General features: G+C 39.1%; 1 protein-coding gene across 1 annotated transcript in view; it reads left to right on the top strand.

Moving 5' to 3' along the window:
* The window catches only part of Hmcn1 (hemicentin 1), a 435,413-nt gene that overhangs the window by 159,280 nt on the left and 262,780 nt on the right, over window positions 1–13,353 (top strand). The window contains exons 5-6 of the mRNA XM_059280181.1: window positions 10,215–10,386; window positions 13,231–13,337. Coding sequence (XP_059136164.1) covers window positions 10,215–10,386; window positions 13,231–13,337 — 279 coding nt within the window. The remainder of the gene's footprint in view (window positions 1–10,214; window positions 10,387–13,230; window positions 13,338–13,353) is intronic.

Consider the following 13,353-nt stretch of genomic DNA (forward strand, 5'->3'; position numbering starts at 1 on the left):
ATGAACATAATGGAGATGGAGAACTTCCTGTTTAGAAGATAAGAAGGAAAGAGAGAGCTGTGGGGAGAGGGGGATGCTGGAAGGAAGGGGGAAGGGGTAGGGGAAGAAAGAAGTGGGAGGGAAGGATGGAGAGAGACTGGTGGGGGAAGGAAGGAGGGGGAAATATATATAGAGAGGGGTGGAGGAAGGGAGAAGGGAGGGTGGAAAGACAGGGGTGGGGGGAGGGGAGGAAGGAGGGAGAGAGTTGGGGGAAGCAAAGAGAGAGGGGGTGGGAAAAGGGGAGGGAAAGACAGAAGAGAGCATATAGGAAAAAAGGGACAGAGAACCAGGGAATACCTTCAAATGCATGTCCTCAGTGGACAACTTTCTCTAGATAGACTCCATCTCCAAAGGTTCCTCTGTAGAGCCATGAGCCGAGGACCAATCATTCAGTTGCCTGCAGGGACCTGTTGATATTCAGACCACAGTTGAGGAGTAGACAGAGAAAAACAGAGTGGATGAATATCTGCTTTCTTTGGTTATTATAAATTACCACTTATTTTAGTAACTTGCATTTCTTTAACATAGTTCTCTCTCTCTTCACTAAAAATAAAGTTAGGTAACTGAGGCTTGTAACCATTTATTCAGTGAGACATTCCTTTGCCAGTGATCTCACACTGTGTTTAACTATCTTTCATAAGGTATTTAGATACTTTTAAAATACAAAGTTGAGTTTGGTTATGTAAAACATGGCTCTAGAGAAGAGACATACATCTGTAAATTATTCTTGAACTTCTCTTCCTGTCTCCATGGCCACCTTAAAAGTTGTCTTCCTGTCACACATATGTGTAGTTCTGCACATACTTTCAGAAAGTTTAGAGTTGCCTCTGAAGTCATGCATGGGCTCCAGGTTAGTAATTCCAAATTGACATGGCATGATCTTTTGTGTGTTTCTATGCATTGTGTGTGTGTGTGTGTGTGTGTGTGTGTGTGTGTGTATGTGTAGATTAACAAAGAAGGTGAAATAGAGCCTGGGCCAAGAAGCTGTAACTTCAATAATCCTCAAGTATTCTCCCTAACTAAGTATTCTTTTATTACTTATAGAGAGCCTGAATAGTTATTTATTTAGATAATTTATTATTCACAGAGAGCCTGAATTTCTACCTGCTTTTAGGGTATCCAGTAATGAGAGCCTAATTATATATGTATGTTGCATGAATGAATACATGCACACACACATACAAACATCTATCTGTATGTATATGAACATATCTAATTATGTATTGAAAAGTCATTTTCCTTTGGAAACCAGTGAGAGTGAAAATGGGATGGCTGGACTCTGACATTTGCCTACTCTAAACAAAATGATTTAATGACAGAAATATATGATAAAGTCAATCTTATGTATTTTATTATTTTAAATACACTATTTTCTGGCAGGCTAAGTTTCCTTTATCATCTCTAACTTGTTAAAACTGTGACACAAGAATTTTATGAAGATAAATTAGTGAACTATGCTGCGATGCTTTAAAAATAACTGGTGGGAATGACTTCACCCTTCGAGCATGTCTGAAGTGTACTTCTGTTTTGTCAGCTGCTGCATGGTAATGTGGTTTCGTCATGCGGGAAGTATGGCAACTTTACATAAGATTTAGGTGCTCACTGAGTTGAAGTCATCTCCAGAGTCCCCACTGAGCCCACATTTCTTTAAAAGAAAAAGAACTTTATTGAGATATAATTCAAGCATCATGCAATCCACCCAAGTGAAGTCCCAAGTGAAGTCCCCACTCTGAGTTCTTATATGATCAGAGTTTGCAACCATCGCCATAGTGTTTTCAAGGCCTCTGGCCTCTCCTCGTTTCTGTTACTGTGATAAAACTCCCTGACCACCCCCTCAAAAGGAAGCAAGTCAAAGCATCAAGAACTTCAAACAGTCATATCACACCCGCAGTCGCCAGCAGAGAGACCTGTTTGCGTGTGTGCTCACCTATCACTTTCTCCCCTCTTACACAGTCTGTGACCCGAGCTCAGGGGACAGTGCTGTCCATAGTTGGCTGGGTCTTCCCACATCAATGAATGCAATCAAGACAGTTTATCACCAGAACATGTGCCAAGGCCAACCTGATCTACACAATCAATTCTTCATTGAGAGAATTTTCCAGGTGACTCTAGATGGTGTCAAGTTGACAAAACCTTTTGAACTAACAACCTTGCTGTAACTTTGCAAACTGGATAAAATTTTAGTTGTACCATGAAATCTTTTTTACATTATTCTTTTCTCACTTCTCCCTCTCTCTTTTCATCATCATCAGGGAATCGAACTTAAGTAACCAGCCTTAGCAACAGGTGTCTCTATGTGCTGAGTCACCTCTCCAGTCCACAAATTATTTATTTTGCCTATCACCGTTGGCACTGAATCGCCAACCATACTTGTTCATGGCACTTACTTTCAGTAAAGCTCATTGTAAATTTTTCCAATTTGAGTGGTAAGGGTAATACAATTTGGTATTCTCTGTGAAAGATCCCTACAAAAGACTTCAAGACATAACATTACAGAGGTCTTAAACTGTGACATTGGATTGTTTTTTTTTTTTTTTAATCACTCTTAGAGAACACATCCTCAGAAAGAGGCACAAATGAACCAAGCTCTCAGCCATGTTGTGTAAAGTCAGAGCATCATTCATGTACCATGATCTCCTTAGTATGCACTCAGACATTCCTGGGAACATCGGCAGTGCATTAGCTGTCTTTGGGCATATGTACATGCAGGATAAATCATAACCTGAAATTTTCCTAGAGTCGGAATAAAATAACCCTATTCCAAAGTTCAGTTCTGAGCCATTATGCAATAATCTCTAAAAGGTATGTTCAGAGGATGACATACACCCTTATTTTTTCTAAGATCCTGTTAGAGTGGAATGCAAGCAGAACATGATGGCCTTAAATTTTAGTGTCTGATCTCAGTCCCTCTAACTGCACTTAAGGTCCCTCTTTCTGATTGCCTCCTTGACGCATAGAGTTTTCACGTGGATTTTCATTAGCTGCTTAGTGACTTCTAAGAAAATTCTGATCATGGGCTCCATGTTATACTACAAAGCAATAGTGAACTTGAACCCAGACCAAAAGAATCTCCTGGTCATCTAGAAAAGCATATCTCTCTGAGGTAGGTCAGAGGTGGGCCAGTGAAGCCCACCAACACTGTGGTGCAGAATTTCAACAAAATCATAGTCTTAGACTATAGCAAGTCTTCCTCACACTAAACACAGTATTGCTGTAAAGGCTTTAATATTTTTAAATTGTTCAATTCTTGCCTATTTGCTGTTAAAACGGGATCAAAATATACAGGAGTTAAATCATTATACTCTGCATGCCATTTGTTTTAAAACATTTGCACTGATTTTTGGTTTTCACTGGCTGTTTTCCTCCTCCTCCTCCTCCTCCTCCTCCTCCTCCTCCTCCTCCTCCTCCTCCTCCTCCTCCTCTTCCCTGATTCACTCTTTTTTTTTTTTTTTGGTTTGTCAAGACAGGGTTTCTCTGTGTAGCTTTGTGCCTTTCCTGGAACTCGCTCTGTAGACCAGGCTGGCCTCAAACTCACAGAGATCCGCCTGGCTCTGCCTCTCGAGTGCTGGCATTAAAGGCATGCGCCACCACACCCAGCTCTGATTCACTCTTGAGAACTGCTGTTTGTAAACAAAATAGGGAAGACAAGAACACTGGGGCCACAAGTCATGTGTTGCTTTGTTGCTAATTGTGTAACTTATGAACTTAGGGCATGAGTAACTTACTCTTATTCATCTGTAAACTAGAGACAATTGTGCATGGAAGTTATGTCCATGGCTTTTTATGACAGTGTAAAGCTCTTGGGGGCGTCTGCATATAATAAGAACTGCAGATATACCTGATGCTAAGTAGTGGTATTCCACAAAGTGTTTGCAAGGAATTACCTAGAACAGATTGGCCTGTGAGCATGTCTGTTGGGGACTGTGTTGATTATTAAGTGATGCAGAAGGGTCCAGCTCACTGTGGGCAGCACCAGCCCTAGGCAAGTGGTCCTGGGCTGGATAAGAAAGCAAGCTAAGCTTGAGACTGAATTGAATGGGCCAGAAAGCTGCATTCCTCCATAGTTTCTGCCTTTGAGTTCCTATTATGACTTCATTTCCACAGTGGACTGAGACCTAGTATAACCTAATAAATCCTTTCCTCCAATAAGTTGCCTCTTGTCAATGTTTTATCACAGTATCACACATCAAACTAGAACATGTTCCAGAGGAAACTACTCAAGTTCTGCTCATTAATATGTGCTCCAAAATTCACTTTCATTTCTACTTTATATTTCATCACACATAGCAACACAGGTCACTTTCAAACAACAGTGCCTTGCTCCAGAATTAAATAAATGTGTGAACTTAGGCCTGAGTATCGATCTTTATATAGACTGTGAAATCCTTGAACTGCAAGAGCATCTTCATGAACACAAGGAGTTTAAAGAAAAATGTAGCTGTTGAGCCAGAATGAGTCTGGGCAGATGAAAACAATATACGAACTTACTTTAGATATGATTTTTCTCATCTATCAAATTAAGGAGCCAGATTCATTGGTTCGTCTCCAAGGTCCTTTATACATATAAATTGCTAGGAATAGCTAAACCTTTTTAGCTATTTTTTTTGCATTAAAACCTTTAAAGTGCTATCAGTGGTTCCCTAGTGGCTTGAAAAAGCGTAGTGTTGATAGCAGTGCACAATCCAAAGTCTCTCACTTTATTCTAGTTTTATTTCCTTTGTCATTATAATAGATCATTCCCAATCTCATGATAATGTTCCCCATAGTCAGACAATTAGTGATGTTCTCTCCCTTATATTTGGCAACCCGAGAAGCTAGAAACTTCAGGGCGCATTCTGTAGCTCGCACTGATATATTTTTGTTCACATGTTGATAGTATCTGTATCTCCTCATAAAATGGGCTGCATCTGTTCTCAGTTAGATTTTTCTTTGGGATGGATAACAGAGTGATTTGAGGCTCCTGACAGAGTCTGCAATATGTCTTTCTCAACAAGTATTGTTATGATACAGGATAATCTCTTTGTGAAAATCCCATAAATGTTTTGTTGATGAATTGAAAGTGATATTGAATGTATCTAACGCCTGATTATGTTCTACAGCATCTGAACCCACTTTCTCTAGGAAAACGAATCTGCTTTAAGCAAGGCTGTCATTTTCTGAAGAATGCTTAGGACTTGGATATGTTTCCAGTAGTGTATAACCTCACTCCATTGTATTCAAAGGATACATATATTTGTGGAAGCACACAGAGATAAACTGTTAACTTACTGCAGGCTATGCATAAAATTATTTCACTTATGTTCCTACTCGCTGAGTCACTTCATTATTAATCTTGAGATGCTGTGCATTTCTTTTTTGTTTTGTACTTCTTTAACAATATTTCATAAAATTAGGGTATAAAATAAAGGGTTTCCTTCTGGCACTGTCTCATATTCACCATCCCAACACCATCTCTGGTCCCTACTCCTCTCCCACTGGTCTCCCCTCCTCAGTGGTCCTGATTCTGCTAGACTGTCTTATGTGAATCCACCTTAACTCTGAGTCTGCATATGAGAGTAAATATATGACACTTGTCTGTCATTTCCCCTGTTATCATCTCTCATTTCACCCTCCCATTAGGTGCTTCCTCTCACCCAAATAGTCCTCTTTCTACTTCCATGTCTTGAAGACTTTTTCTTTTAAAAATCAAGATTCTAAGTATCTATGAGAAATAGGTATAATATTTATCTTTAGGAATCTGGCTTATTTCACTCAGTATAATGATTTCAAGTTCCATCCATTTCCCTGTCAATGTCATAACTTCACTTTTTTTTTTTCAGCTGAAGAAGATTCCAGTGTGCATAAGCACCACATTGTCTTTATTCATCTGCTGATTGGTATATAGGCTTGTTATATAGTATGGTAATGGTGACCAGTGTTGCAATGAGCATGGATGTCCAGGAATCCCTGTGATATGCTTATTTAGATTTATTTCAGATATACACCTAAGAGTGAGTCATGTGGTCGTTAGATCATATGGCGGTTCTATATTTTAGGATTGAAAAAAAAGAATTCCTGTGCTGATATCCATAGAGGCTGCACTGTGTAGCTGGAGTTTTCGCCAGTTCTGCCTGGCCCATGGTCAGGACAATCTCTCCAGCACTGTATGTGGATTCCTTCCTTTCCCTGCATCCTTGACAGATGTGATGGACTTTCAGTCGTCCTTGCTCCCTAAGCCTTTCCCACTTTTTAGTTGTGAACTAGTCATGACCATGCTGGTCTTTCCTGTAGAATAGATGTTCTTTTGGTTTGCCCAATGTCTTTCCATCTTTTTCCCTTGTCAGACTGTGGATAGATTTTTATTATTGCTTAAATTTATTGATTGCTTTCCCAGACACTAAATCAGTCCTTTGTTTTTTCTGGAGCAAAGCAAATCTTTACAGCCCTTTTCATAAAAATGTCAACACTGATTGTTACCTCATATGTTCTAGAGATGTCCAATCTTAGTTATAATCGGCCTGGTGTCTGTTGTCATGTGGGGAGATGTGATGAGCTGAACCAGTCATAATTTCATCTTCAATCAGGAAAGATTACTAAAAACTCTCCAGGTCACAGTGTCTGCTTCTTCGCAAAGTTGTGCTGGTGTATTTGTAACTTCATATGGAAAATACAGGTGCTTTATGAGGTTAAACTTGGAGGAAATATAGTATTTGATTTATGGAACACATGTTCTTTTGAATTCATTTATGACATGACAAAGTTTTCTTTGAAATATGCCACTTTCACTCTCCTACTTTAAGTATGTTAGTAATTTTCTAGAGGAGCTTTGTGAAGAAATCCAAAGGCCTTGTCTCAACTTATGAACACATATTTATGAGATGCTTCCAACGTCACTGTTCTTATACATTTTTTCCATCCTTTTTATTTATTTATTCTATGTATCTTTCACAACATGTATCTCGATCCCATTCATTTTCCATCCCTTTATATCTGCCCCCCACCACTACACGCCCCCCCAAACAAAACAAAATTCAAGATAAAAAAATGAAGAAAATAAAAAAGTAAAAATAGAGAAAAAATAAAAAAAATCTCAACATGGAAGCTACAGTGAGACCCAACAAGTCATGCCATATACCTCTTTCTCCAAATGTCTCTACTTGCAAGTGTTCAATGCAAAGAGTCGTTGGTCTGGTTTGAGGCTCCTGGTCTCCACTATATGTTCCATGCTGGGCCCCCACTAGGACTCTTCCTGGACATCCTGCTGCCACCCTGTGTTGTGGAGATTATGCAGTTTTGGGTCTGTGGTTCAGGTCCCTTCCCATGCTCCAGCAGATCATAGATGGGGTGGATGTTGGGGCAGGCCAAGTCATAACCCTGGGACTGGGCATGGGCAGCTGTAGGGTTGGTCCACCAGATGGGAAATGGGGAGAGCTCTCCCATAGTCACAATTTTGGGGATGGCTCTTGAACACCTGTGCTAACAGGGTTGGCTCTATTGTGTTGCCCTGGCAAGGTGCAGGGCCTGCTCTTCTGAGTGTTGTAGCTGATGGGGGTCAGAGACAGCTCTCCTACTCTTATGACCACAGGACCAGCTCTCCCACCTGCCACAGGCATTGATAGATGGGTGGGGGGTGGGAGGGAGCTCTCCCCTGCCCATGCTGCCACAAGACAGATGGGTAATGGGAACAGCTCTCCCAGTTCTTTCACGTTTTTATTAGGTGTGCATATGAACAGTTTCAGTGGTATATATATGGATGGACACACATATAATTTTACTTTGTTTACATTTTCTCCCTCAGTGTCTTCCTGTTTTTCCCCATTTCCTCTTCTATCAGTCCCTTTCTATGTCCCTATAGGCTTCTTTCTACTTTTGTGTCATATATGCATGAATGTGTGTGTATTTAAATCTAAAAATCTACATATGAGAAAAACAAGCAATATTTGTCTTTCCTTCCTTCATTATCCTTTCTTCTCATTTCCATCTATCTTTAGACCCTTTCATCACCTGCCTAGTCCATTTTCATGTAGTGTGTGTGTGTGTGTGTGTGTGTGTGTGTGTGTGTGTGTGTGTCTGTGTCTGTGTCTGTGTCTGTGTATCATACATAGCTAGCACATATGGAAGCATGTGATATTTGTCTTTGAGTTTGGCTGATTTATGCTTTACACAATGATCTTCCAGTTCCATCCATTTTCTTGAAAATGACACAATTTTAGTTGTTTTCCCTCATGAATAAAACTTCACTAGGTATGCATGCTGCATTTTCTTTTTCCATTCATCTGTGCTACAGTGAACAGTACTGCAATAAACAAGGATATGCAGCATCTCTGGTGTGTGCTGCCACGAATTCTTCAGCTTGTCATTTATTTGAACACTTCCCGAGATGGAGTCATTCCTGTTTCTAGCCTATCTGTAGTATTTTTGTACATTTGTTCATACCCTCCCTGCTACCTAGTATGAATTTGCCTTTTTCTTTATTTATCGAAACCACTTGTCTCTCATAGATTGTTTTATTTTCCTATGACATTTTTATTGAAACATAATCAGAGGAAGAAAAGAATATTTATCTGGGGAAGTACAAACTAATATTTTAGTGTCAGCTATGTAGGAGTAGTGTGATGCTTTTGACAAGCATACTTTGTTTCCTCCTGCATCCTCTTATTTAAGAACATCAAGCTGGCAGTGGTGGTGGTATGTCTATAATCCTATCATTTTGCAAGTGGAAGCAGAATGATCAGAAGTTATAGCAAGTCTTAATTCTATAGTGAGTTCATTGCCAGCTGGGATACGTGAGACATTATCTCAACAAACAAACAAACTACATAATTTTTATCATTGTAATAACCAATCTCTTTACCATTAATACACAGGTCACCTTTAATATTTGCATCACATACCATCTGGTTTTAGATACTCACAGAAATATGTGTGATTTTTAAGTCTGGAGCGATGGCAGGGGTATGAGTGAAAAATAAATGATATATAATAAAGTCAAAAAATTCATCAAATACTAGTACAGAGAAGAGCTATTACTAAATATTGAATAAAAGTATGTCCACCAATACAAAGTACCTGGGAGAGAACCTTAGACAACACACATTTATTTTTAGAATGAACATAACTGTCTCACATTGCTAATTGTACTAATATGTCTTCCCTTTTTTCATGCTCTTTAGGGGAAAAACAGTAAGGAAAATGAAAAGAATGTTTTTGTAGGAAATAAAAAGTGTTCAGTATTGTTGCTTGATTACTTAGTTTATGACTGCTTACACTGTAATTTAAGACATGTTTCTGAACACTTTAACTTTGCTTAGGAGTCAGTTCTGTTTAGGATCCAGTGCCTAACTGCAAGGAAATCTAACATTTCAAGGGGTGCGTCAGACACTGATGTGATGTAGATAAACATGGCCATGGTTGAGAGTTGATTTAATTAAGATTGGTGAATTGGTACTTAGCTAAACATGCACCATTTGTCTAATGGGAGATTGTGTTCGTTGTTGTAAACATTATGTGAAGTTGATGTTTGCCATGTTCACAGTATTTTAGAATTAAATTTTGTAACGTATTCCTGTAACAAGGACTATTTTTCTATGTACTCCTTGAATTGATTTGAAGCTGAAATATTTTTCTGTTCTTTTTAAATTTATTGGTTGCCTTCCCCATTATCTGGGGTATTTATTCATTTTATCTAAGAAGGACTATATTGTTGACACTGCAACTCTTTTTCCAAAAGTAGAATAGTACAGCGTGCTGAGACTACTTTCATATTATTTACAATGTTAAACCTGCCCAAATTCCATCTGGCAGTCTGCTAAAGTGATATGGTTTTAAAATTGTGCCTAGAATGAACAAAATCCTGAACAAATCCCTTTTTAAACACAGATTATCTTCACATATAGGAGATTATTTGTAACGCCCCTTTGGGTTTTTCCTCATGGTGTTTAACCCTGAAGTTTAATTGTTAATACTAATCCAAGATGGAAAACTTGGAATTGGAACGCAGGTTAAACTAGCGTTTTATTTTGAGATGACAGCACACACAGGCAGAGAGAGGAACATGTGTTTGTTAAGGATGAGCTTTGAGCTAAGCCTCGCACATGCGCAGGAGGTGCCTCCCACTCAGCACTTCACTGAGCCGGAAGTGGGGTAACCTGCAAATGTCTCAGGCCCCGGTTCACACCTTTCTTTCTGTCTCACAGGTGCTGAAGTGGGTGGAAGAAGCAGTGCAGGCCTCCAAGGTTCACCTCTTATCCACCGATCACTTGCAACAGGCTGTAAATACTTGGAAAATTCCATTTGATCCCAGCCTCAAAGAAGTTACTGTGTCCCTGAGTGGCCCTTCTCCCGCGATTGAAATTCGCAATCCTTTCGGTAAGATGAATCAAACGCTGATTATTGAATACGAACAGGCACAGTCACTGCACACTTTGTCAATCAATTCTATCTTTATAAATATAAATTCAAAGCATTCAAAAGGGACTGTAGAAGGTGTTTGAAGGGAGAACGTTATTAACTTACTAGTTAGTTTATTAACTTATTAATTAGTTAATTAGTCTTAACTAGTTAACATGAGAATTAACAGGTTAAAGTTTCTCACATTTAAACAAATTACAGCCATGAAATTTATTGTAGTTAAATTATCCACATGAAAAAATATTTGAATGTTGTATAATAGTAATTTTATGTAACACTATACACAATAATGTCATAAATATCATTATTTTAGTACTGGAGGTTGAACCCTGGATCTGATTATTGTGCTTTTCTATTGCTTTACCTCTGAACTATGTCCTCAGGCCAATGTTTTAATTTGTATATGTTTTATAGTAATTTATTCTGTAAAATTTAACACCTATATTAATTTTTTGAACGAATCACTAAAATAACTATTTCTAAAATTAGCTTTTCACTGTCATTTTCTAGAAAGGTTTAATTTTAAAGAACATAGTTCCTAAAAGTCAAATTTAATGGAGGAGGGAGGTGACTCAGTGGGTAATGTGCTTGCTTGGCTTGAGCTCGAATGCTTACAACCTACATAACAAGCTGAGGACGGTAGCTCATGTCTGCAACCCTGGTCCTCCCAGGATAAGATGGGAGGCAGAGGGGAGGATTCCCGAAAACCGTGGAGACTGGCCATGAGCAGCAGTGGTGATAATGTGAGAGACTCTCCACCAAAATATCAAGATGAAAGACCGGGGCTGAAACCTGAAGTGGCCTCTGAACTCCGCTTATGTGCCTCTGTTCACATGTAGACACATGCACATACGTCTCTCTCTCTCTCTCCACACACACATACACACACACACACACATACCACATACACACACATACATCACGCACACATACAAATACATCACATACAATATACATTCACCACACACATACATCACATACATACACACACACACATACATCATACACACATACAAATACATCAGATACAATATACATTCACCACACACATACACACCACACACACACACTGCACACACACACACATACCTCTCTCTCATACACACACAACGTACACACATATACACACATACATCACACTCATACTATATATACATTCACCACACACACACACACACACACACACCACACATACATCGCAAACACACACACCCCCTCACACATACATCTCATATACACACATCATACACATACATCACACACACGCACACCCCTCACACATACATCTCACACACACACACACAAAAACACCACACACATATATCACACACACATATATCTCACACACACACATACACACCTCCCACACATACATCTCACATACACACACACACACACACACACACACACACACACACACACAGAGGCACAAATAGATAAATAAATAAAATTTAGTCTTGCTAAATTTTAGAGGTAGAGCACTTGTCTAATATGTATAAAGGTCTCACCTTAATTCCCAGTACTGCCGAAAGAAATTATATTCTTAGTAGGTGAATAAATTAAGTATTAACTTACTTTTCTCTCACTTGTATTTTATGACAGGATTTTCCTAGTTCTGCTGGTTGAAAATGATGAGACTCACACTAAAAAGCAAATCTGAAAATATAGGAACCTCGTTTGTCCTCCCATTTGTATTAAGTGGTTCTCATGAAACAGTTCTGTTTCTACTGCTATTCTGGTATCTGCCCCGTACCTTTTCTCTGCTTGTGAATATTTACAAAGGGGAAGGGGTTAACTATATTTTTTTTATTTGCATCATTGAAGCAAATAATTCTTTTAAGAGTGTGAAATGATTCCCGTAAGCGTATGAAGTATTGCTCAGAGTCTCTCATCCACACTAGCAAAACACCGGAATTTACAAAGAGGTAAAACCTCCTTTTCAAGAGCTAGTCTTGGCTGTGCATTTGTCTGCTGCAGCTGCATTCCACCCACTGTAACAACTCCCAGGCTACCCCGCGAAGCTGTGCTCATTGCGTGGTGTTCCAACTGTTTTAAAGATCCTCTGGGCTCACAATGATGGCCAGTCTTTCGACTATGTAAAACGCATACCTGAGTAAATAGGCCACGGGGAAGCCAGGGGTGAAAAAGTAGGGCTCAGTTCCATTTTATATCTTTTTCTCCTTAATCCCAACTAATAGTTATTGGAAGTAAATTTCAGGCAGATAGGAGATGGTCCCCTGTGTTTTGTTACAATGCTGTTTTTTATAGCTCTCCTTTGAGAGACAGCCTTCTCCTGCACCTAATGGAAAACTGGTTATGGTCTTGCTCTTCATGCAGAGACTTGCTCAGGATGCTTACATTAGCGGCATCTGCACTGACCTCCAGAAAGACCTGTATTCTGGTTTGAGTTCTGCCCCTATGCGATCTACCTGTCTCTAGTGACTGCCTGTAAAGTCTTTGTAACATGGCAATTGTTCTCCAGGCTAGCTTTAGAAATAACATGATGGTTTATTCAATTGTTGTTCTCACTTTACTATCAAACACATAACAGATGATGAGGATCTGTTACTTCAGTTGCGGTGTCTAGAAGCCTACAATTACGTATATTTTAGATACAAATAAAACAATATTTTGAGCTATGGACACAAATATCTGTTAAATAATATATGTACATACTTAGTAGAAAAAATCTCGCTATGTTATTTGAAATCTGATCATACTCTGAGACTTGTTTATATTAAATTGGCTGATCTCTTTAACTGGGAGAAAAATTGTGCTTTCTACCTTTGTTTTGTCTTTCAGGGAAGCTGATAAAAAAGGGATTTGGCTTGAATGAGCTGTTAAATATCCATAACTCTGCCAAAGTGGTGAATGTCAAGGAGCCAGAAGCTGGAATGTGGACAGTGAAGGTACTGTTATTTCACA

This window comes from Peromyscus eremicus, chromosome 15, assembly GCF_949786415.1.
Source record: "Peromyscus eremicus chromosome 15, PerEre_H2_v1, whole genome shotgun sequence".
Taxonomy (NCBI): Eukaryota; Metazoa; Chordata; class Mammalia; order Rodentia; family Cricetidae; genus Peromyscus; species Peromyscus eremicus.